Source organism: Halichoerus grypus, chromosome 6 (genome assembly GCF_964656455.1).
Source record: "Halichoerus grypus chromosome 6, mHalGry1.hap1.1, whole genome shotgun sequence".
NCBI lineage: Eukaryota > Metazoa > Chordata > Mammalia > Carnivora > Phocidae > Halichoerus > Halichoerus grypus.
In genome coordinates, this window is record NC_135717.1 from 10265040 (window position 1) to 10287819 (window position 22780).

General features: G+C 57.8%; 1 protein-coding gene across 6 annotated transcripts in view; it reads left to right on the forward strand.

Annotated features, from left to right (window-relative positions):
- GTF2IRD1 (GTF2I repeat domain containing 1) overlaps window positions 1-22780 on the forward strand; it is a 104349-nt gene that overhangs the window by 72785 nt on the left and 8784 nt on the right. For all 6 annotated transcript variants that reach the window (XM_078074496.1, XM_036112602.2, XM_036112604.2 and 3 more), the window contains 3 exons: window positions 1082-1165; window positions 4412-4595; window positions 5110-5138. In XM_078074496.1, coding sequence (XP_077930622.1) covers window positions 1082-1165; window positions 4412-4595; window positions 5110-5138 — 297 coding nt within the window. The remainder of the gene's footprint in view (window positions 1-1081; window positions 1166-4411; window positions 4596-5109; window positions 5139-22780) is intronic.

Sequence of the window (22780 nt, forward strand, 5' to 3'; positions counted from 1 at the left end):
GTGTGGGGGGCAGCAGGGTGCAGGGGCCAGCCCTCTCCGTATCAGGCAGTCAGCTGTCTTCTCAATGCCTGAAGCCAAAGGAGGGCGAGGGCCCCAAGGGCCAGGGGTTTCTGTGGAGGAGGAGAACCGTGGCTGGGCCAGGAAGGGCCGAGAGGCAGTGAGCAGGGAGAAAGCTGGATGGAAGGTAGGAGACGCTTGAACCAATGCAAACGGCTTGGCAGGCAGAAGAGACAGAAGCAGGAAGTCCCACATGCGTGTGGGGACAGCTCCAGGGTGTGGCCTGTGAGTCCCCGAGGCCGGGTTGTTCCCTAGGTGGCCCTTGGCTGGTCCCTGTGGCTCTGAGCGGAGAGAGAGAGAGAGGTCAGCGAGACCAGCGACAGGATGGGCCAGCCCAGGGAGTGGGGCGCCCAGAGATAGGACCCAGATCCCGGAGGGGGCTGCTCCCTGCCCCATCTCTCTCTCTCTCTCCCCCGGGCAGCCGGAACTGGCTACAATGAGGTGTCCTCACAGCGCTCAGCCCACCCATGGCTCCTCTTGCGCAGCCTCACAGCAGACGGGGGTCCTCACCACGCCCCCCACCCCCAGCTGCCTAGAGGTCCACTCCCTCCCTCCTTCCCTCCCCTTTCTCTCTCCCCAGGCAGTGCCAGGCTGCAGTCTCTCGGGGTCAGGGGCCCATCTGGGGTCCCCACGGCATGGGTTGGCACGTGGATTCTTTCACCGACGCCCCCCGGCTGAGGGACTGACCAGGGGTGGCCCTCCCCACCGGCCCCACCAAAGCCCCAGAACCTGCTCCCCCTCGTGGGGCCTCTCACCGCCCGGGCTGATTGACTGCTTGGGTGGTTTTCAAATGTCAACAATTAATTTCCCACTCATGGCTGTTGTCACAACCGCGTGGGTCCTTCCGGAAAAACACCCATCCCCACCTGGATGTTCCTTCTGAAGGACTCTGAGGGTCCCACTCTGAGGATCTGATAATTGCCAGAGAAGGAGCTCCCCATCATTAGAAAATCATATTCCTCAAAAGTCCCCAAGTGCCTTTTAATTTAACAGCCCTAATCCATAATTGTTTTTCACTTTGCAGAAAATTATGACGCTAGACTCTCGCGCATTGACATCGCCAACACGCTGAGAGAGCAAGTCCAGGATCTGTTCAATAAGAAATACGGTGAGCCCCGGGGCGCCCAGGCGGGAGGGCAGCCCGGCTGCCACGGGAAGGGAGGCGGGAGCTTCCTACTCGTAGCCGTGGTCATTTCCGGGAAAACCACTCCCTCACGTTCGGACATTTCTTGAGCACCTACTATGTGCCAGACACTGGGGATAAAGAATTGAAGGAAAAAGGGACCCTGCCCTGTTGGGCCCTGTAGACCAGCGAGCTGAGACAGACATTCAGTAACTACACCCAATCTAGTAACGACGAGGGCCCGTTCCACGATTTCGCAGGAAAAGAGCAAGCTGCTCAAGAGAGAATAACTTGGATTGGGAGCCAGGGAGGCCTCTTTAAAGAAAGAAGTTCATCTCACAGAGAAGGAAGGGCAGGCCGGCCGAGGCAAGAGCACGTGTAAAGGCCCTGAGGCTTGTCCTAGGAACAGACAGGAAGCTGAAGTGGGGAAGTGGGGCTGGAGGGGAGGGGCCCTGGAGAGGTGGCCGGGACACAGACCCCGTCACCTAGGGCCTTCAAAGGAACCATGGTCTCGCTTTTGTATTTTGTTGGGAGGACTCAAGGGACAGAAGGCACTCTGTAGTTTTAAAGTATCTTCCTGGCTGCCCACGAGGAAGGTGAACGGGTGCAAGAGGGCAGGGCTGGGCGACCAGCTCGGAACCGGAGTGATGACAGGCTGGCCGGGCCCTGGCAGGGATGCCGGAGGAAGGTGGATGGAATGGAGCTGAGCTGCAGAGGTAGAGTCGGGAGGTGCCGAGTTGGTGGGGAGCAGGGAGGCGAGGGGAGAGGGGAGGCGTCCCGTTGAGTCTGGCTTGAGGAAAACAAGCTCGTGCAGTTAAGGTGCTTCATGGCCTCAAGTAACAAAAACAAACAGGCTCCTGACTCAGTTCCTATGACCACAGACCAGATCAGCCCGCACCGAGCCGCCTAAAGTAACAATGGCCTTTATTCTTGTGGTGTCCGTGAGTCAGGAGTCTGGGAGCGGCTCAGGGGGTGGCTCGCCTTCGGAGTCTGTCCTGGGGTTGTAGTCAGAAGGTGGCTGAAGCTGGAGTCACCTCCTGTGTGTGACCCCTGGGCCGGGGACCCAGCTGGCGCTGGAATGGCTCTGTCCCCGTTTCTGTGCCTTCTCCCCACGTGGACTCTCCGGTGTAGTGACCCCACGGTGGCTGGATTTGCCAGCGAGGTGGAAGCCGTCGCCTTTTGTGTCCCAGCCTCAGAGCCTCTGCCATACTCTGTTGGTCGAGGTAATTACGAAGTCCTGCCCAGGTTCAAGGGGAGGGGACACAGGCCCCCAGTTCTCTGTGAGGGAGTGTCGACGTGACGCTAAGAGGAGTGTGTGGGATGGGAGGAATGTTGGTGCAGCTGTCTCTGGACAGTATCATGGGCCACAGCTCACAGCCTGGGAAATCCAGGAGGAGAGCAGCCTTCAGGATCAACTGGATCCAGCAGTTCAGAGCTAATCCTTGGTGTCTTTCCACCATGTTGGCATCAGTCTCAGGCTGGCTTCCCGCCACAGCAGTTTGAGACATCCCACCTACACCTTGAGGAGGGAAGGAGAGGGCTGGCTCTTTCGAGGCCTTTCTCCAGAGAGCCAGGGGTTTCTTTTCTAGAATTCCCTGAGCCCTCCCCTTGTTTCTCATTGGTCCCCACTGAGTCACATGTCCATTCCTCACTCAATCCCTGCGGCAGGGAAACACCACATGCTCACTGGGTGATGGGGACCTATCACCGTGACAAGGGAGAGAGGGGGAATGGAGCACATGGGCCCGCAGACAGGCAGACACCCACCCCAAACTGTCAGCTAGAGAGAAGGGGCAGCGCCCTCACCAAGGAGGGGTAGCTTGAGGGGGAGAGGATGGGTGCCATCTTGGATGTGTTGAGTTTGAGGGCTGAGTAGAGATGACCCATAGGCAAGTGGGGATCCAGTTTGCTGTTCAGGAGAAGTGTCTGGATTGGATGTAAAACTTAGGCCAGGAGGGTAGAGGAGCAAAAAAGAGGACCCAGACCAAAGGCCAAGGAGCCCTGGTGTTTAGAGGTCAGGTCCAGGCGGCGGCATGGGGTCACGGACATCAAGGGGAGGGCTTCAGGGAGGGGAGCATGGTCATCTGTGCCAAACTCTGTCGAGAGAAGCGCAGGTGTCTACTGGATTTGGCTACATGGAGGCCATCGGTCATTGTAGCAAGGGCCGTTTGGGAGGTGAGGATCTCTTAGCCATTGCATATAACCTAGTCAGCAGCACAGTCAGGATAAAGAATTAAAAACAGGCAAATCCGTCAAGACAGAGTCGATGAGGGGCCACCAGGGCTCGGGGAGGCGGGACGGGGAGAGACTGCAGATGGCCACAGGGTTTCTTCCCAGAGTGATGAACGTGTCCTGGAACTAGCTCGTGAGAATTTCGCAACCTCGTGTGTACACTAAAAACGCTTGGACTGTACACTTTAAAATGGTTGGCTTTATGGTATGGAAATTTTATCTCAATGAAAAAAAAAACCAACACAAAAACAGGCAGGAACAATGGTCAGGTGTCATAGGAAGCCACAGAGATTCTGTACGTGGGGGATGCAGATGACAAATCAGGCTCTGAGTTCCCTGGGAGCCAAAGCAAAAAGGGAAATGAGTCCAGTTATACCAGTCCCAGTATCCTTGAGATAAAAGTTAGTTTCTTGCACAGAGAGGGTTCCAACTGTTCTTCCTCGAGCTGAGACGTGCAGAGATTTCTGCATCGTGTCTTCATAAAGGGACGCCCTGCAACGCAGGGGATGACACTCTCAGTGGGCCCCTTGGAGGGATCGCAGTGAGCTCCTTCCCTCTGTCCAGGAGGGACCCCAAATGCAGTCTGCCCTCCGGCCGGGCGGGTCCCAAACCAGGGTGAGGCAGAGCCCCGGGGGGCTGATGGAGGGTCAGGCGCTGTAGGGAAGGGCCAGCCATGGCCACAGGTCCCATCCTCCATGTGGGCCTGCAGAATCTCAGGCCGAGAGGCCGAGGAACCTGAGCCGCTACCCTCTCCCCTGCGGCTGAAGCCCCGTGTGCCCTGCCCGTTCCTCCGCCCCGCCCGGACACACTCGGTACCCCTGAATGATCCACTCCCTAACTCCTAGCCCCCCACCGATTGTGCCTTCCCACGGGGCTACATGCCAGCCCCCATATCCCCCCCCCCCAACGCACACGCCTTCCCATCACGCTCGCGCCCCGCGTCCACACACCGGCCCTGCTCTGGCTCCTCACGACCCGTCCTCCGTCCCTCCTCCATAGGAGAAGCCCTGGGCATCAAGTACCCCGTCCAGGTCCCCTACAAGCGGATCAAGAGTAACCCCGGCTCAGTGATCATTGAGGGGCTCCCCCCAGGAATCCCGTTTCGAAAGCCCTGCACCTTTGGCTCCCAGAACCTGGAGAGGATCCTCGCAGTGGCTGACAAGATCAAGTTCACGGTCACCAGGTACTCAGGGGACGGGTGAGGAGGCCAGACTAGCATGGGCGGGGCCCTTGGCCTTGCCTTTGATCTGGTCCCGCCTTGTTCGGCTCTCCAGTGCCATCCTCGGTCCCGGGGCGGGGGGCGGGGGGCAGTGTGCAGAAGGGTGACTGCAGGCCGGCCAGGGTGCAGGGAACCCCACGTCAGCCACCGCAGCAGAGGGGTGGCCTTCCCGTCACCTCACTGCCCTCCCATCCCAGCCCTTTGGGAGAGGCAGTCAGCCCACTTCAGAGGGGAGGACACGGAGACAGGTGATTTGCCCGGGGTCACAGAGCCAGCCAGGGCAGGGCCAGCAGGAGGCCCTGGTCACCCCCCCCCCCCCCCCCCCCGCACAGCACACTGCCACATCGTCACCGTGTCCGGCCCGAGCAGTGACTCCCCGGGCAGCTTGTTCAGGCAGCCGGTGTGGGGTGGTCCCCAGACATTGCCGAAGAGCTCCCAGGTCCCCCCTCTGACACTCCTATCTCTCTTTCTCTTTCAGGCCTTTTCAAGGACTCATCCCAAAGCCTGGTAAGAGGCACTGGCTGTGGGGGGGGGCCGCTTGGCGTGGGAGGCCGGCCGCCGTGCTGGGGGCCAGAGGCCGGAGCCCAGCTTACTGTGGGACGCCAGGCCCTGCCCTTCTGTTCTCCCATCTCCTCTGGGCACCGGCCCCAGGTGGGAGGAGGAAGACCACACTGGAACCTCGGGCCGAGAAAAGGGGGGTGGGGGGGGCACGGGTTGACTCGTGTGCTGTACCTGGCTAGGGTTCAGGAGGGCGGGGGCCCGGCCCTCCCCTCCTAATGAAGGGGCCTGGTTGACCTGAGTGTGTGGGTGAGCTTGGTGGCAGGCGGTTCTTAATCGCAGAGGGAGGGGTTTCTACATCAGGCCCACCAAACTTGGGCGGTAAGATGGTGGTAAGTGCTTGCTCAGCCTTAGATGGCAGGCTGCCTCTCCTGACCTCCGTCTCCTCCGTGGGCTGTGTCCGGGCCCTCCCAAACCCTGAAGGAGAGGGGCGCCTGGCCGGCCCGGGCCCCATCCCAGGAGATGCTGAGGGAGAGCAGAAACACAGTGAGGCGGTCTGTGTGCTCCCAGCCCCTCCTTCCAGAAGGAAGGGTCCCCGTGGGGGCCTGAGCATGCAGCTGCTCGGGGGGCAGGCACAGTCATTAATGAGCTTGGGAAGCAGGAAAGGAAGTCAGTTCTGATACGTGACGTGCGCTACCAGGTCAGCGCTTTGCACTGTGACCTTTTCCTGTCTCCTTTTTACGGAGGAGGAAACTGAGGCCGAGGGAACATCAGTGACTCCCCCGGATGCCCTACCCCTAGTGAAGGGACTGTTGGCTCCAAAGCCTGGCTTCCCTGCAGGGAGGCCCAGTGATCCGGGTGGTACGTAACGCAGAGCGGTTACGTACCTTTGCGGAGGAACGCTGCGGGGCAGAGGGTCGGCCAGCAGCCTTCCCACAGACCCCAGGGCTTCCCGGCCCTTCTAACGACAAGGGCTTGCCCTCCGGCCCGGGAGCTCGGCGGCCCATTGGCGGTTAGAGCAGCTTCCTGACGTCTCCAGGCCAGTCTGCCTGTCCACCCACCCCTCGGCCCGTGCTTTGGCTCTTATGTGTGCAGAGAGAGCCCTGGGAAATGCTTTCTCTGCCCACGTGGTGTGGAAGACGGTGGCAGGCTGCCTGGAAGAGGAGATGGGAAAGTAGCCCTTGGCCCAGCCCTCGGGGGGGGCCTGCGAACGCCTTTCCAGGCATTGGCTTCCCAGGCTGGGTGGCCCCCGGGAGGGGCCGGGACAGATGGGCCGGCCGGCCAGCTCCGTGCTTACTCAAGGCACTCGTCACACCGCGCTGGGAAGGTGTCCAGGCTCTCAGGGGCCTCCGAGAGTTCACAAGAGGTCACAGCCTGTCCCCAAGCCCTCCAGCAGACAATCACCAAAGCCTGATGCAGGCCAGCTCCTGGGGTCCCCAGGTGAATTGAAGCCGGAGCTCAGGTGTCTGGGGGAGGTGGGACGTTAGCAGGTGCCGTAGTCTGGAGGAAGGTGGGCTGAACCAGACGCAGGTGCCCTGGGCATATGGATGGCAGGGGTGGCAGATAATCTGATTTGGGTTGGGGGTCGGTGGCAGCACGTCGGCTGTGGGAAAGCACAGGCTGCTGCTCAGAGAGACCTGGGTTTAAATCCCTGCATCCCCCGCCCTGCCCCTTGCTACCCATGTGACTCTGGGCTCATTATTTCACATCCCCAAGCCTCTACTTGCTCATCTGTGTGATGGAGAAACGCATACCTGCCTCCCTCGGTGATCGGAACTGGAAAAACGGTGGGCAGTGACGGGCGGGCTGTGGAGGCCTGTTTCTCCCCTGCTGTCCTGGGGGGGGCTTCATCCTGACACTTGGGTGAGACGTTTGTGAATCCTTCAGCCCTGGACCGGCTGTGATGGGAAGTGCTCAGCCAGTGGGGGCGGCGGTGGTTATTCCTGGGGCTTGGGAAGGCTTCCCGGAGGAAGTGGCATTGAGCCGGGTCTCGGAGATGAGCACAACAGTGTGTGGTACTGACGCAGGGCCCAGCCTAAGTGAAGGCACAGATGGAGGGGCCATCAGAGCACGTGGCTGGGGCAGGGGTAAGGGGTGAAACCAGCTTGGCCGTGTCATGGCAAAGACACAGGCCTTATCCTGGGCACAGCGGGGCCTTCAGGACACTTCCCTAGTTCTTCCGTCCTCTTCCAGAAATACGGAATGGAAACTCAGAAGCACAAGACATGTAAAATTGAACCAGATTTCTACCGAAAGCCCACATTGCATAGTGGGAGAATCTGAGTCCCATTTCTCTCCCCTTTCCCTGGGCTCGTGTCCAGGTTCCAGAAGGCTTCATAGTGCCAAGGAGTTAGGGTCAGGGGGCCCACCAAGTCTTGAATATCATGTGTCCACGTTGGTACCCACAAGATGTCCATGCAGATGGTTGGAGAGATGCCCCTTGCTCCTCCCCGTTGAGGCTTCCCCAGGGCCTGGAACCTTCTAAGAAGCCCATCCATGTAGCCACTTCCGTACTGCGGAAGGTTTGAGCATGAGCAGACCAGTGACTGGGGAAGGCCTGGTCAGTGGGTGGTACAAGGTGGGAGGGCAGATGGGGGTGCGGTGGGGAGGTGCAGGGGCGTGAGGCTTGGGGAAGAAGGGGGCTTCCCTGGAAGGGGAGGCCTGTTAAGGATGGCTCTGAGATTTTCTAGGTGATTTATCGAAGGCTCCCATAGAAGCCTTTGCTAAGAGAACCATCTGAGAAAGTGAATGCTAAAGAAAATTATGCTCTGAAGATAAATCGGTCGTTAAACCTGGGGCTTTCACGATGCTTCCTAGAATCGCAGGCCAGGCCAGAGTGGGGAGACGGTATGGCCATTCCTGAGCCAGCTTTGTTCTGGGTCAAAAGAGATGATCCCGAGGCCTTTAGCGTTGTCCCAACTGGGTACATCACGTCCGCCCTCAGGGCATGTTTCCCCCCAGGCGCCTGGCTAATGATGGACTTGGGCCGAGTCTCAGAGGACAGTGGGTGGGATTTGGGGCCTCTGGTCAGGGGACCTGTGGGCCAGCGGCTTGATAGATCCCTAGGGGGTCGGAATGCTGGCTGGAGGGGTCCTGGTGGGGGGACCTGGGGCTGCAGAGGGATGGTGGGGCCAGGCCCTCCAGTCGTACCAGCGTGAACTCCAATCCTGCCTTCAGTGGGCCCAGGTGACCCAGATGTGACCTCAGGAGCCCTAGCGAGTGAGGCCCAGGAGAGGTCCACGCCGTTGGAGCTGCCGTGTTAAAGCAGAGAGGCCGGGCCGGGGGGGCAGGGAGGCAGGTGCCTGGGGACAGCACTAAGAGTCCCTCAGAGTCCCTCAAAGCCCCAGACATCCTGCTCTCGGGCACAGATGTGCACCAGGGGCCACAGGCCACAGTTCTGCAAACGAGCACAGTGGTCGTGTTTGCTATGGAGGGGGGTCTGGGTGAGCCTAGCACCAACTCAAGATACTCCCCAAACCCAGAGGGGCCCACAGCCATGAACACCTAGCACAGCAATGCAGGCTGTTCGGGGTAATGCTGGTTGTGGTGACACAGGAAGGAGAGGCCCTCCGCCCGGGGGGCTGGGGTACTAACAACCACAGAACATTCTAGTAAGTCATAAAAACCTGAAGGGAAATGCAGATATGTGCCCATGCTGGAAATTTGGAAAACACAGAAATCTAAGTGCCCAGATGGCTGTTCGTTTTTAGGATGATACATTTCTTCCAGATTTTCCCCCAAGCTTATTAACTTTACATCTCGCTGTTGTTCTTTCTATAAATTTACATGCATACACGCTGAAAACATAAGCATTTTCTGATGTTTTTAAAATGCCTTATGACATTCCCTCATCAGGCTGTTATCATAGCTGTGCAACTGTCCTGTCCCCCAACCGTGGACATTGGACAACTGCCCACACCGTGGACACCTAACCTCTACATCGTGCTTATGATCTGCCGGTCACAAAGCCTTCCCATAGCAGCGCACGGGATCTCCCCCAATAACCAATCTTACAGGAAGAAACTGAGTTTCAGAGAGGTTAAGAAACTCACTGAAGGTCACACAGCTTGTGCCCGTGCCTCCCCAAGCTTTCATCCACACTGGGTCGCTCTTTGCTGCCCCCTTCTGGCTGCCGGCATCTCTAACATGGGCCCTGCCTCTCACCCTTTAGGCTCACAATTAATCCTTTGGGTTTATGTATATGCACAACAAAAATATATTGTCAGAAAAGTGTGCGGCTCTTGATCTCGGGGTTGTGAATTCGAGCCCCACGTTGGGTGTAGAGATTACTTTAAAAAAATTATATATAAGGGCGTCTGCGTGGCTCACGCGGTTAAGTGTCTGCCTTCGTCTCAGGTTGTGATCTCAGGGTCCTGGGATCGAGCCCCGCATCACGCTCCCTGCTCAGCAGGGAGTCTGCTTCTCCCTCTCCTGCTCCTTCCCCCATTTGTGTGCTCTCTCCCTCTCTCAAATAAATTAAAAAAAATATATATATATATATATTGCCTGCTTTATGGCAAGCAGAATCTAGGAATACAAAATAGACAAAAAATCTCTACCCTCGTGGAGCTTATTTTCTAATGAGGGAGATAAATAAGGACAAAGAGCAATGTATTTGATAGTGACAAGTGCCATGGAGACATACAACACAGATAGGACTGTCAAAAGGACAATTTCAGATAGGTCAGCAGGAGTTAAGGCCTGAAAGAAGTGAGGGTATGAGCCATGTAGAAATCCCAGTCGAAGCATCTAGGGAGGGAGTCAGTGCAAAGGCCCAGGGGAAGTAGGGCTAACAGGATTGCTGATGCAGTGAGTGTGGGGTGTGAGCGAAAGAGTTTGTCCTGAGCAGCTAGTGAATTTTGGAAGTAGGGCTAACAGGATTGCTGATGCAGTGAGTGTGGGGTGTGAGCGAAAGAGTTTGTCCTGAGCAGCTAGTGAGCGAGAGGGGTCAGGATCTGAATGTCACCAAATTAGACACCCAAGTGGCCGGGTTGGACAGGCAGATCTATAAATCAGAGAGAGCATCTTGCCGGAGACATGCATGTGGGGGCCATTCCGCACGTAGCGTGTTTTAGTCAGGAAGCTGGATCACCGTGGGGATGAGTGTGGACAATTCGGAGGGGTCCAAGGATGAGCCCTGGGCCCTCCTGCATTCGGGTGTTGGAGAGATGAGGAGAGACAGATGGCCAGAAGCCAAGGGAGAAACTCGGAGAGTGGCCACCTGAGTCAGATGCTGCGTGCAAGGTCAAGTACAGGAGGAGACCTGAGACTGGCCTGGCCCACGGGGTTGAGCCACCCCCAGAGGTCATGGGCAGTGGGGTTAGGAGCCATTCCGGGGAGGGGACCTGAGTGGAGTAGGAGGGAATGAGAGCAGAGAAATGGGTCGCACCAGGGCCAGGAGAGAGGTGGGGTGGGTCTGCCGGCTGAAATGGGATCAGGAGCGGGTTTTAGAGGTAAGAATAGCCACAGCGTGATTTTAGAGAAATGAGTGATGGGGGTGGGGAGGGGCAAGAGGAGGGACACCGCCGCCCCCTCCCCCCAAGAAGCAGGATGGGTGCAAGAGGGGAGCTGAGAGCTGGTGCAGGAGCCCCTGCCGACTCCTCCTAGGGGGACAGGGAGGTGATGGGGCGGGGGCTGTGGGTTCCCGTGGGGATGAGAGACTGGTGGAGTCAGGTCCTAGAGGCAAGGGCTAGAAAGATGGAAGGGACAGTCCCATCTATCCTGATGTGGGCTACCATGGAGGGGCCCCCACTGTGGATGACCAAGAGGTTTAGATGTGGCTGGTGGAGGACAGCAGGTTGAGGCATGGAGGGCCAGGGGCTTGGAAGGCATGTCTGCCTGTGGGTTGATCCCCAGGAAATGTGACGGGAGCAGAGTGGGTGTCCCAAGCCCCAGGCACCATGAGCTCAGTGCCACCTACAGGCAAAGACCAGCCTTTCTCCCCCTGGAGACCTAGCTCCCTGCCAGGAGACCACCTGAATCTGGGGCCAGGGAAAGCTCCCCAGCAAGCTGACCTTCCCCAGGTGGAAAAGGGAGCAGGAATTCCAGACTGAGGGGGTGGCACTCACAAAGGCAGAGCTGTGTCCATCTCTTGCTGAGCGCCCACACATGCCAGGCCCTGTGTCTCTCACACAGCCTCATGGAGCCCTTCACAAGCCTGTCAGGTAGACGCCGTGGTCATGCCCATTTCACGGCTGAGCACACTGAGGCTGCAGGAGACAGCCTGGGTTAGCAGGGGCCCAAGTCATACCCAGGTCTGTGCTCTTGAGGAGCCTCAGCGGGGAGTGTTGGGTGGTGGGGGAGGAGGATAGCGAAACAATGAGGCCAGAATTAGAAAAGGCCTAGACCAAAACTTTGCTGGTGACTCAAGCTTTAGCTTGTAGCATTGGAGGTTTTCTTTTTCAGTCAACAAAATGATAGGATCAGATTTGCGTTGTCTTACAATTACCATGGTAACCAGGCTTCCACCCACCAGGGGTGGATTGGAAAAGCAGAACTGGGCCAGTGAGGCCAGGGGAGGGTTGAGGAGGCTGACCCCGGGTGGCCGGCGGCAGGACCCAGCGGAGGTGGGTGGTGCTAGGATCTAGAGGTGGCATTGGTGTGGGAGGGAGGCCAGGCGGAAAGTTCCAGAAGGGTGATGGTGGTACTCAGGCCCCAGGCTGGGTCTCCGGGCCCATGAAACATCCAGGGGCCAATAGCATTAGTGGGACCGGATCGGTGCTTTAGCGCAGGGTGGCGATGGGCTGGGCAGGGCCCATGGGAAGGTGGCAACTGCTGCCACCCCTCAGACCAGTGTGTCGCCAGCAGAGACGGCCCAGGGGGCACACTGACCTCCAAGGGACCTTGCAGGAAAAGAGCCTGTGAAGGAACAGAGGGAGGCGGAGCCCGAGGAAAAGAGGTGGAGGAATTTGCTGGTAAGAAGAGCTGAGAGTGGGAGCCCTTCTGGGAGACATCAGAGGGATCAAGGAAATAACATTCTAGAACTATTCTCAAATAGCAGTGGCCAAAAAAAGTGCCTTGTTGGGTAGTGAACTCCCCGTCACTGGGGGCATTTGAGTGGAGATCGAGCAGCCACTTCCCAGCAGGAGCCGCCTTTGGCTTAACTGTCACCTGCTTGGAGAAAGGGAACCCTAGCCTTTGAGAACCAGGAAGGGCTCAGAGGGAGGGTCCTCACCCACCTCATCACTTCCCAGTGCCTCCCAGCTCCCTCCTGGGCAAACGCAGTTCCCCCGGGATCCAGGCCCCCCCAACCCCCACCCCAGCGGTGCGGCCCTCCCTGCCAGCTCCAGGGGACTCTCCGATGGGCAGCCAGAAGCCAAGAAGCAGGCCCCCCTCCTCCCCACTCCCCACCCCAGACAGAGCAGGGGCTCCGGGTCCCAGAGACAGAGCAGAGCTGCCGACTTCCTGTGTGACTCCAGCAAGTCAGGTTTGCCTGCCTGGGCCTCGGTTTCCCTCCTTGTAAAGCGGGAAGGTCCCACGCCGGGGCTGTCCTGGGGCGCACAGCCAGGGCAGGGAGGGGAGGACCGGGTGGCCCGTCGCGCGCGCGGGAGGTGGCGAGGTGGCGAGGTGGAGAGGTGGAGAGGCCGGCCAGGCGGAGCGTGGAGGGCCTGGAAGGCCTGGCTTTGCAGCGTGGACTAGACCCTGCAGACCCGGCCTTGGCAAGCTCTTCCGCTGACGTCCCCCGCGGCCGGAGCCCCAGCACCCCTGCAGTTTCCAGGGGGGGCCGAAGTTTCCAGGGGGCGCCCCCCATGCTCTATCTCGGAAGTCCCCACACGGTCTGCTCCCAAAACTCTGCACTTAAGATTAATTTTGACCGAAGGAACCGTGTTCAGTTACGTTCTGCTGAGGAAAAGAAATCATCTCACTTGACCCGCGTCATGCCCCCAGCATCACACCCCCAGCTCGGCCCGACGCCCCGCGTGAGAAGCTCAGCTGTGGGGTGGGCGAAGGGCCTCTCAAGCAGAGCGCTGAGATCCTGTTTGCAGGGGGGAAGGTGGGGGGCACTGCCAGGTCTTTCTGTGGGGGCTCCCGTCACTCAGCAGGTGCTATGCCGAGTGGGCTTCCTGGAGAAGGGGGCCAGCATGGGGCTGCTCTCAGCACAGAATGAGAGGGGAGGGGGCAGCAGTGGTGACTCCCCTTCGGCCCCTTCAGGAACTGATGCCACCACTTCTGAGCTGTGTGATCGGGGATAAGTGAACCTCCAGTCTCTAGACCCCTCCAGGTCACACGGAGCAGGGACACCTCCGCGGTCCCCCTGCCCTCCTCCCTTCAGCCGCCCCGAGGGTCATTTCCTCCTCCCTGTGTGGTCACACACACCCACCTGCTCCTCTGGCCCTGGCCCCCCCCATCTGTGGGCCCTCCCCACCCCCTCTCCACCCTTCCAACGCTGTCCCGCTCTTGAGAGCTCAAAATAAAGCCGTCCTTTCTCGAGTTTCTAAAGATATCCCTGTTCCAGCGCCAGCCACATGTTTCTTCACTTAATTATCTCTGCTTTTCTTTGTTAATTAGGCTCCAGTAACAGTGTCCCTGCTGCCTTCCCAGGAAATGCTGTGGCATTTGCAGGGCGGGGCCCGGAGGCCTTTGTGGGCAGATGCCCAGCCGGGCTGCCAGGCCCCGCGCCGTTGGCCCGCTGCCTCCTTTTTTCCAGGGAGAGGCTGAACAATGTCATGTTGGGAGGCCCCTACCTTTTCCTGGCCCGTGGGGACCCAGCTGGGTCCCCACAGCCCCATCCCGCCCCTGGGTTAGGTTAGTGGTTCCTAGCCCTGTCCTCCCTGAGCCCTGCTGGTTGGGGAGGGGGACCCCGTGGTTCCTAGAGCTGGGGGGCTCCCCAGAAGGGAGCAGCGGGGGCTTCAGACTCTTTTGCAACATTCCAGAAAACCACACCGAAACTGGTTCCCCAGCTGGGACCACCCAAGCTCACAGGAACAACCAGCACCTTTATTTGGGCTGGATTGAGATGGGCTCGAAGGGTCACCAGGCCCGGCGTGCGGAACAGAAGTTCTCTCTGGCCGATAAATGCATCTCGGAGCCGGGGGCGTGGGGGCTAAGTGTGGTTCAGCACGTGGGGTTGACTGGGTGGACTCCATCTTTCCAACCTGCTAGGGAGGGGTCTGGGGACAAAAGAGGCCTCGTGGTGGGAGTGGGGAGTAGGGGACAGGCAGCCCTGTCCTGAAGCCCACAGCAGGCATGGGGAGTGGGACATTCCCCTTCGGGAACCCAGGCGCTGCGTACTTCTGGGGTGTCTGTGGAGCCAGGCACTGGGCTGGATGCTGGACTTTTGCTCAACACCAGTTAAAAAAAAAAAAAAACAATCCTGTCTCATGGCACTGACCTTCTGGTGTGGATGCAGAGAATCATGCACAAAGTGTAAAAGTGTGTCAGATGTGTGCTCTGGAGAAGTGGGGAAGCGGATGGGGGAGGTTGGGGTTATTTTTAGGGGGTTGCAACATGAGCTAGGCGGTGGCCAGGGAGGGCCTTTGGGGTGGTAGAGAGCCAGGGGGCTAGGGAACAGCAGTGCAGGCAGAGAGAACGACTGCAAAGGCCCTGGGGTCACCTGCCAGGGGTGTCGGAGGAAGCAGGTGGGGGAAGTGGTAGGAGATGAGGTGGAAATGGGGAGAGAAGGCAGATTGTGTGAGGCTGGATGAGAACGTTGACTTTTGGGGCACCTGGGTGGCACAGTCAGTTAAGCGTCTGACTCTTGATTTTGGCTCAGGTCATGATCTCGGCTTCCTGGGATTGAGCAGTGGTGCTCCTCAGCAGGACCCAGGCGCCCCCTGCACGCTCCGTGAAGTGGGGGAGCCCCGAGCTCCCAGTATGTGCTCTGTGCAACTGAGGGGGTGCCCGGTGCGGTCTCTGGGGGTGGGATTACAGGAAAAGTGGCCCTAGCAGAGGGTCTCGGTTGCCAGGGGAAGGAGGAGCGGTTTGCCCCACGGACAACACAAGAGTCCTCGGCAGGTTTTAAGCAAAGGAATGATGGGGTCCCCTAGATTCTTTAGAACGATCGACACGACTTGCGGAGCAGAGGATGGTCTTGGGGAGGCCAAGCGGGAAGTTCTTGCCGCAGTGAGAGGAGTCGTTCTGAGGCATAACTGGCCATGGGCTGGGCCTGCCAGAAGTTTCTCTGGGAAAGTGGCCCATCGTGGTGACCACCCGCATTTGTGGATGAGGGGGACACATGGGGTTGGCCCGGGTTTCCTGTGGCTGCCTGACCAGATTACCCCAACATAGTGGCTTAAAGCCACACGGATTTTTTTTTCCCTTTAGAGCTGTAGAGGTAAGAGATCCGAGATGAGTCTTACCGGGCTGAAGTCAGGGTGTCAACGGGGCAGGTTCCCTCTGGAGGCTCTTGTCTTTCCCAGCTTCTAGAAACCCCCTGCATTCCTCAGCGTGTGGCCTCTCCTCCAACTTCAAAGCTTTTCACGCTGACTCTGCTTCTGTCGGCCCAACTCCTGCCCTTTGACCTTCTTGCCTCCTTCTTAGAAGGACTCCAGTGATTACATTTAGGGCCCACTTGGCTAACCCAGGATAACCTCCCCATCTCAAGATCTTTACCCTAGTCACACCAGCCAGTGTCTTCTGTCGTGTCAAGAAACGTAGTCACAGGCTCCGGGGACTAGGACGGGGACAGCTTGGGGGTCACGACTCAGCCTGCTCCGGGATTGGAAGCAGCCGAGGTTTCTCTCCTGGGCGTCCAGGAGGGGGACCCCAGAGAAGGAAAGCCCAGAGAGGAGGGCCAGGTTTGAGGGAGCCCTGGAGAGGCTGCTTAGGGACGTGCAAAATCAAAGGTGCTCCGAGAGGCAGTTGGAAATGTGGGTTTGGGGGTTGGGGGCGCAGAGACGGGGAGAGAAACCTGGCGGTGTGGACAGGGTAGGAGGACCTGCTCTTTCTTCCCTCCCCCGAGCGTGGAAACAAGGTCCTGAAACAGTCAGCATGATCATAAGCCTGGGTTTTGGACACCGTGTCCTCGTGCCAGCTAGTTAGACGTCTGGATCTGGGGCCAGTCCCGGCCCCCGCTTACTCGCCGTGTATCCCGGGCCAGGTGGCTGTCTCTCCGTGCCTCGGTTTCCTTGTCTGTAAAACGGAGGTAGTCACAGGCCCAGCCACCGAGGGTTGTTGGAAAGATTAAGGGAATGAATCCCTGCGGAGCTGTGAGAACAGCGCCCAGCGCGCAAGAGCTTGGTCTCTCTAACCCTTACTTACGGAGCGTCCGTGCTGTCGGCATCATGGCAGGCGCCGGGGCTTTAACCGTGCGCACATGGATGAAAGCAGACAGGTCTCGGCCGGCAGGGAGCGACCATTCTCGTGTGTTCGGCTGCCCCACGAGCTGCTGTTGTAGAACCACTGGATCGTGTCCTCAAAATCGGCCGCCCACCCGCGGTGATGCAGCAGAAATGCAGCCAAGTGCCCAGGTCTGTCCGTCCTTCCCAGGAGGGGCGCTCTTGTCCTGCTCATCAGGCTCAGTGCGCGGCATTCTGTGCCTGGCTGGTCATGGCCACGGTTCAGCCTAGGGCCTGGCCGGCCCTGGGTCAGTGACGTCAGTGATGTCTGCCGCGTAGCTGGGACCTCGGAGGAAGGAACAGGAGAGGAGAGAGAAGGAGGCGATTTCCCTTGGGAAGGGCCATGTGCGTGGCTGGCGCCAGGATCCCGGATGAACCCCCACAAGAAGACCTGGTGTTTAATCTGCCAAGCCTGGCTGACAGGTTCAAGTTTGTAAGAAGGCCCCTGAGAAGGTGCTGGGCTGTTCCCAAATGGGAAAGCAGTACCCAGGGGTCAGAGAGACCTGTTAGTGCCACTGATCACAGACCTCGTGGCCTTGGTGACGTTGGGCAGGCACCTTGACTCCTGTGAGCCTCAGTATCCTTATCTGTAAAATGGGGACCATAACACCTAGAAGTCAGGCTTGTCGCGAGGAGTGAAGGGCAAATTTCCAGGCACAGTCTCCGGTGGGCTGGTCCTCAGCAGATGTGGGGTCTGTACCCCAGTGTCTGGCTGCTGAGAGGGCAGAAGAAGGGCCTGGTAGCCCCAGCGGGGGAGGCTCCAGCCAGCGAGCCCCGTCAGCCATTATTCCAGACCTTTGTGTGCAGCCCGTCAGCTAGAGGTCACAAAGCTGGGCCCCAGGGAGGGGAAGGGAGATGGATGGATGTGGGCACAGAGCTGTCCAAGGAGACTCCGGGGGAGAAGGCTTGCTTTCCTCCCTCCCTTCTCCCGGTCCCGTTAGACCTCACGCACTGACCAGATCAGTCCTGATCCCTGGTTCGGGACCCACTGTGCCATTGACCATCCCCTGCATGTGACCATCGTTCCATTGATTGATATAATTTTTTAATTTTGCAATAATTTTTAATTGCCAAAGAATCGCAAAGATCGCATAGAATCCCCAAATATACCCTTTGACCCATGCAGGGTTGGCAGAACCACGTACCTTTGTCAACACTAAGAATTCAACCTTGATCAGTACAATACGCAGAACGAAACTGCAGGCTTTATATTTAGATTTTGTGAGATTTCCTGCACTAATGTTTTTTACGTTCCAGAATCCACTCTAGGATACCCCAGTGCACATAGCACGCATTCATTTCTTATTCTTTTGTTCGTATTCCTGCCCATGGGTCTACTTGTTAATCAATACTGCACTGAACCCCGTGAGCCCACCACCATCCAAGAATTAGAACAGCGCCCATAACGTGCCCTCCGCCCCCATGTTCTCCCTCATCCTGCCCTCCTCTCTCCAGAACAAATACAGCCGGTTTCCCTTATCCGTGGATTCATTTTCCACGTTTCGGCCACCCGCGGTCAACTGCAGTCCAGAAGCAGATGACTGTCCTTCCGATAGAGCTCCAGAAGGTCAATAGTAGCCTAATGCCACATCCTGATGTCTGCATCACTCACCTCACTTCTTTTCCCCATGTAGGCGTTTTATCTTCTTACATCATCACAAGAAGGGGAAGTACAATACAATCAGATATTTTCAGAGAGAACTAGACCACGTTCACGTGACTTTTATTATATAATACAGTACGTTGTCATAGTTCTGTTTTATCGTTAGAGTTGTTCATCTCTTACTGTGCCTAATTTCTAAATTAAACTTTATCGTTGGTATGTACGTATAGGGAAAATCATCTGGTATATCTGAGGTTGACTCACTCTTCACAGGCCGACTTCTTAAGTGGCTTTATTACGTGTAATATTTGCCGAAACCAAAATTGTTTCCTTTTGCATGCTTTTTCCTTTTTTTTTTTTAAGATATATATATTTATTTCAGAGAGGGGTCGGGGGGGGCAGAGGGAGAAGGTGAGGGAGAATCTCAAGCAGACTCCCTGCTGAGTGCAGAGCCTGACTTGGGGCTCCATCTCACGACCCTGAGATCACGACCTGAGCCGAAACCAGGTGTCGGCCACTTAACCGACTGTGCCACCGAGGAGCCCCACTTTTTACTTTTATAAGTGAGGCATGTCCTCGTGTGTCAAGTCTGGACTTGCTTTTCCTACTCGGCCTTATGTAAGGTGATTCTGACATGTGACGCCGAGCCAGCTCGCATCCACTGCTCCGTGCGGTTCTGACAGGTGACCGCACCACTCTGCTGTCCTCGGCCACTCGGGTGGCTTCATGGATTTCCTGTTAATAAGAGTGCTGTTAAGGCTCTTGGCCATATTTCCTTTGGCACGTGTAAGAAGTTTCTCTGGGGTGTGTTCTCCGAGAGCGGGCACGGGGGCGAGGCCGTCCACCTGCTGCCATGCATGCGTGGCCTCTCTGAGCCTCAGTTTCTCCACCTCTAAAACCAATGACAGAATTCCCGCTGCACCTGCGTGCCAGGCTGAGAGGGAGTGAAAAGGTGAAGCTGAGCATGCCTTCTCACTTTGATGAAGGTCCGGAGCCCGGAAAGGGAGGTGTGCAAGCTGCAGAGCCCGAGCAGGGGACAAGTGGGGGCAGCTGTCCCATCAACGTGGGGATCCCTGTGGACACCCACCCTCTGTTCACTTGAGGGTCTGCATGATGCCTGGATCACCCAGCCAGGCCTGGCAGAGAGGAGGAGTCCCGCGGAAGCGCTGGGAGAGGGGGAATTGTCCCCCTCCGAGCAGCCCGTCCCTGGCTGCGGGCTCCTCCTGGCCCCTTACCATCCTGAATGTCAGCGTACAGACACCGATCTCGAGCTGTGGACCTCAAGCTGGTGGAGAGAGGCCCCCGGCTGTTCGCGGTTCTCGTACTTTGCCCCTGGGGAGAGGGCTGTGGGGCCATCGCAGATAGCAAGCACCCTGAGCCCGCTGGTTTCTTTTTTTTTTTTTTTTTAAGATTTTATTTATTTGAGAGAGTGCGAGAGAGCGAGTGAGAGAGTGAGTGAGGTGAGGAGCAGAGGGAGAAGCAAGCTCTCTACTGAGTAGGGAGCCTGACGTGGGTCTCGATCCCGGGACTCCAGGATCATGACCTGAGCTGAAGGCAGCCACTTAATTGACTGAGCCACCCAGGTGCCCCATGAGCCCGCTGGTTTCTAATTGTGTACCCAGCTTGGCTGTGATTTAGTAAGCTTGGTTGCTTTCTTCCCCCAGGCAAAATTCAGTTAATCCTCAAGCTAACAGACGGCAGATTAGAAACAACCAGATGAGAGCTGCTGGGGCAGACGGAGTGACAGAGACCAATAAGCTGGAATGAGCAGGAAGGGGGGCAGAAATGCCAACAGGGTGGGCCTGTCCTTGAAGCGTGTTGCTGCCCCGGGGTGGGGGGGGTTCAGGTCAACCTCTCCTCCTCCCCTCCCCACTCTGCCCCACCGTGTGCTACCTAAGAAAGGGGTACTTGATGCATTTTAGTAAATGGCCTGCCCACAATGGGTACGACAAACCCAGGAAATTGGAGAAGTTAAGCATCCGTTATCTGGAAAAGTCTCATACGTGAAGCTTAATTCCCCGAGACTCCAGGATAACGGAAGCATTGATCTAATAGCGTCAGCGACAACCTGACTGTGATGGCGGGGGGCCTTCACCGTTTTTATCTGTGACACCATGGGATCCTCCTGGCAGGCCAGGAGTCCCATCTGAGGGATGTGGAAACAGGCCCAGAGAGGTGGAGTGACTTTCCAAACATCACATAGCATTAGGGGTAGAATCAAGATTGCCTTGCAGTCTGCTGAGCCAGGGACCCCCGTGTCACAGGCCCTGGGGACCCTCTTCCTCCCCGCTGCGGGCAGGCATTCAGGGAGGTACACTGGGGGGACCCACACTCCACATGGAGCCCTAACAGTGACATCTCCAAATGGAGAACATTCTGAAATGTTTGCCAACACCGGTCGGTGTTCTTATAGCCAGCCTGGGTTCAGGGGAGCTCAGACCGGTCCCCCCAGAATAGGTTTGGTGACTCAGGCTTCAGAACAGTAAAACCGGCCCCAGGGCCATGCCAGGCACTGGGTTCTCAACGGCAGCCCCACCTGGTCTCCCCTGTCGTGGTAGTGACTTTCCAAACGAGAAAATCCAGTGGTTCTGAGAATTGTTCAAGGTCACGAGCTAATAACAGAGGATTTGAACCCCAGCCGTCAGATAGCCAAGTAAACACTCTTAACTCCCGGCTGCCCTTCAGACTGGGTTTATGGCCAAGGCCCCACACGGCCCCACACGGCCCACAGTGACTGTGCTCTCTGCCCCACCCCGTGTTCTCAGAGGGAGTTTCCTGGTCTTTGTTTTGCCCACAAGCAGACCAGACTCAGAGGGGAAAGCTCCCCGGGGCCTGTCCTGCCCCAGCCCAGGCTAGCAGGACAGCTGCTCCCACCGAAGCCCCAGGCCAGCAGGGAGCCTGGCTCTCCCCCTCAGGGCTGGAGCAGGGACACGGGACGGGGGGCTGGGGGGGTCTCCACCTGTGGTTCGACTTTGCCCATGCACCTCGAGGAGCTGCCTCCCATTTCCTGTGAGCCCCCAGACGGGGCAGGGGCTCTCTCCCCTCCAGCCCACACCAGAATCTACCCTCGCCTGTTTCACTCAAAAATGTACCATTAATGGGGCACCTGGGGGGCTCAATCGTTAAGTGTCTGCCTTCGGCTCGGGTCATGATCCCAGGGTCCTGGGATCGAGCCCCGCATCGGGCTCCCTGCTCCGCGGGAAGCCTGCTTCTCCCTCTCCCACTCCCCCTGCTTGTGTTCCCTCTCTCGCTGTGTCTCTCTCTCTCTGACAAATAAATAAAATCTTAAAAAAAAAAAAAAAAAAGTACTTTTAAGAAAAAATGGAACTCCCTTCCTCCAAATTAAATAAAAACAAAAAAATTAAGACTTTTTAAAAATTAAAAAATTAATCAGTAAAAACAAAGAGGGGAGAGGAGCCAAGAGGGGAGAGGAGCCAAGAGGCACCCTTTCTGAGGCCTGGCGCTGTGCACATAGGAGGTGCTTAATGCCCAGCAGCAGCACCTCCTCTGGGAAGCCCTCCCTGATTCCCAGCTGGGTTAGGTTCCCCCCACGTGCCCTGCACTGATAGTTATCAAGGCCGGTGGGTCACCAAGCGTCCCTCACCATTCCTTGCCTTGGACCAGGGCTGTGTTTCTGTCCTCTGCTAAATGCCCAGGGGCAGCACCACATCCAGATGGGATGGTCTTCGTGAAATCTTGGGCCCAGACAAATGTCGTGTCAAGACAGTGAGCAGGAGCACCGAGAGGGGACATCCCACGACGCCCGCACGGCAGGGCTAGCAGGAGCCCGGGTGTGTGGCTTCAGGTTCTCCGCCCTTCTGGGGCCTGGTGTGGCCTCTGCCGGGGCGAGGGCCGTGTGAGGCCCAGGCCTACGCGGTGTGCACCTCTCACCCACACAGTCACCGGAGCCTCCAGGGGAGACGCGACACGGCCGTGTCCCCAGCCACAGCGGCCGCCACTTACAGGGCCCGTCCTTGAGGGGCCGTGCACTGCCTTTCAACCCAGCCGGCTTTGTGGGGTCCGGCTGTGTCGGCCCCGCCCCGAGCCCCAAGGAGACAGAGATTCCGGACTGTGAGCTGATAGGACAGGAGATTTAGAGGAAACAACCTGAGGATCAACCCTTCTTTCTACAGATGGGGAAACAGAGATCTCGGGGAACCCGGGGCTCTTGGTCAGACAGATGGGCTGTTCCTGGCACTTGGCAGCTGTGTGGTCTTGGGGAAGTTACTTGACCTCTCTGAGCCTCTGGTGTCCTCGGCTGTGGTGAGGGGTGGCCGTGCTCGTGCCCAGGAGAGCTGCCAGCATCACCGATGGGAATCCAGGCCATACTTCCCTGTCCTGTGGGTGCCGCCATGTCTGTGCGGAATCCTGGCACCAGAGGAATGCCTGGTGGCCAAGGGGGAGATGGACGGCGTCTGCCACCTCCCCGCAGGCTCTAGGTGGCCCTTGGGCCCAGGGCTCTGTCAGGTTGCCCACTCAGGACCTGGAGAAGGGTCAGGCTGACTCTTGGCCACGGTGGGGTCCTGAAGACCATCCGGAAGGGCTGTGTTTGGGGGGGATGTGGGAAGAAGCAGGCCTCTAAGGGGGGCTCAGTTCAGTGTCTTGGCCCGACTGATGGGGCCATTACTTCCCCCGAGAGGGAGGACCCTGGGATGCAGGGTGTCAGGAGCACCCAGGTGGCTGGATGGTCATGGTTGAAGAGACATATGCAGAAACTCTGAGATGTGGCAGATCTCGTTCCAGAGTCGGGAGCGTGGGCATGACCGGGACCA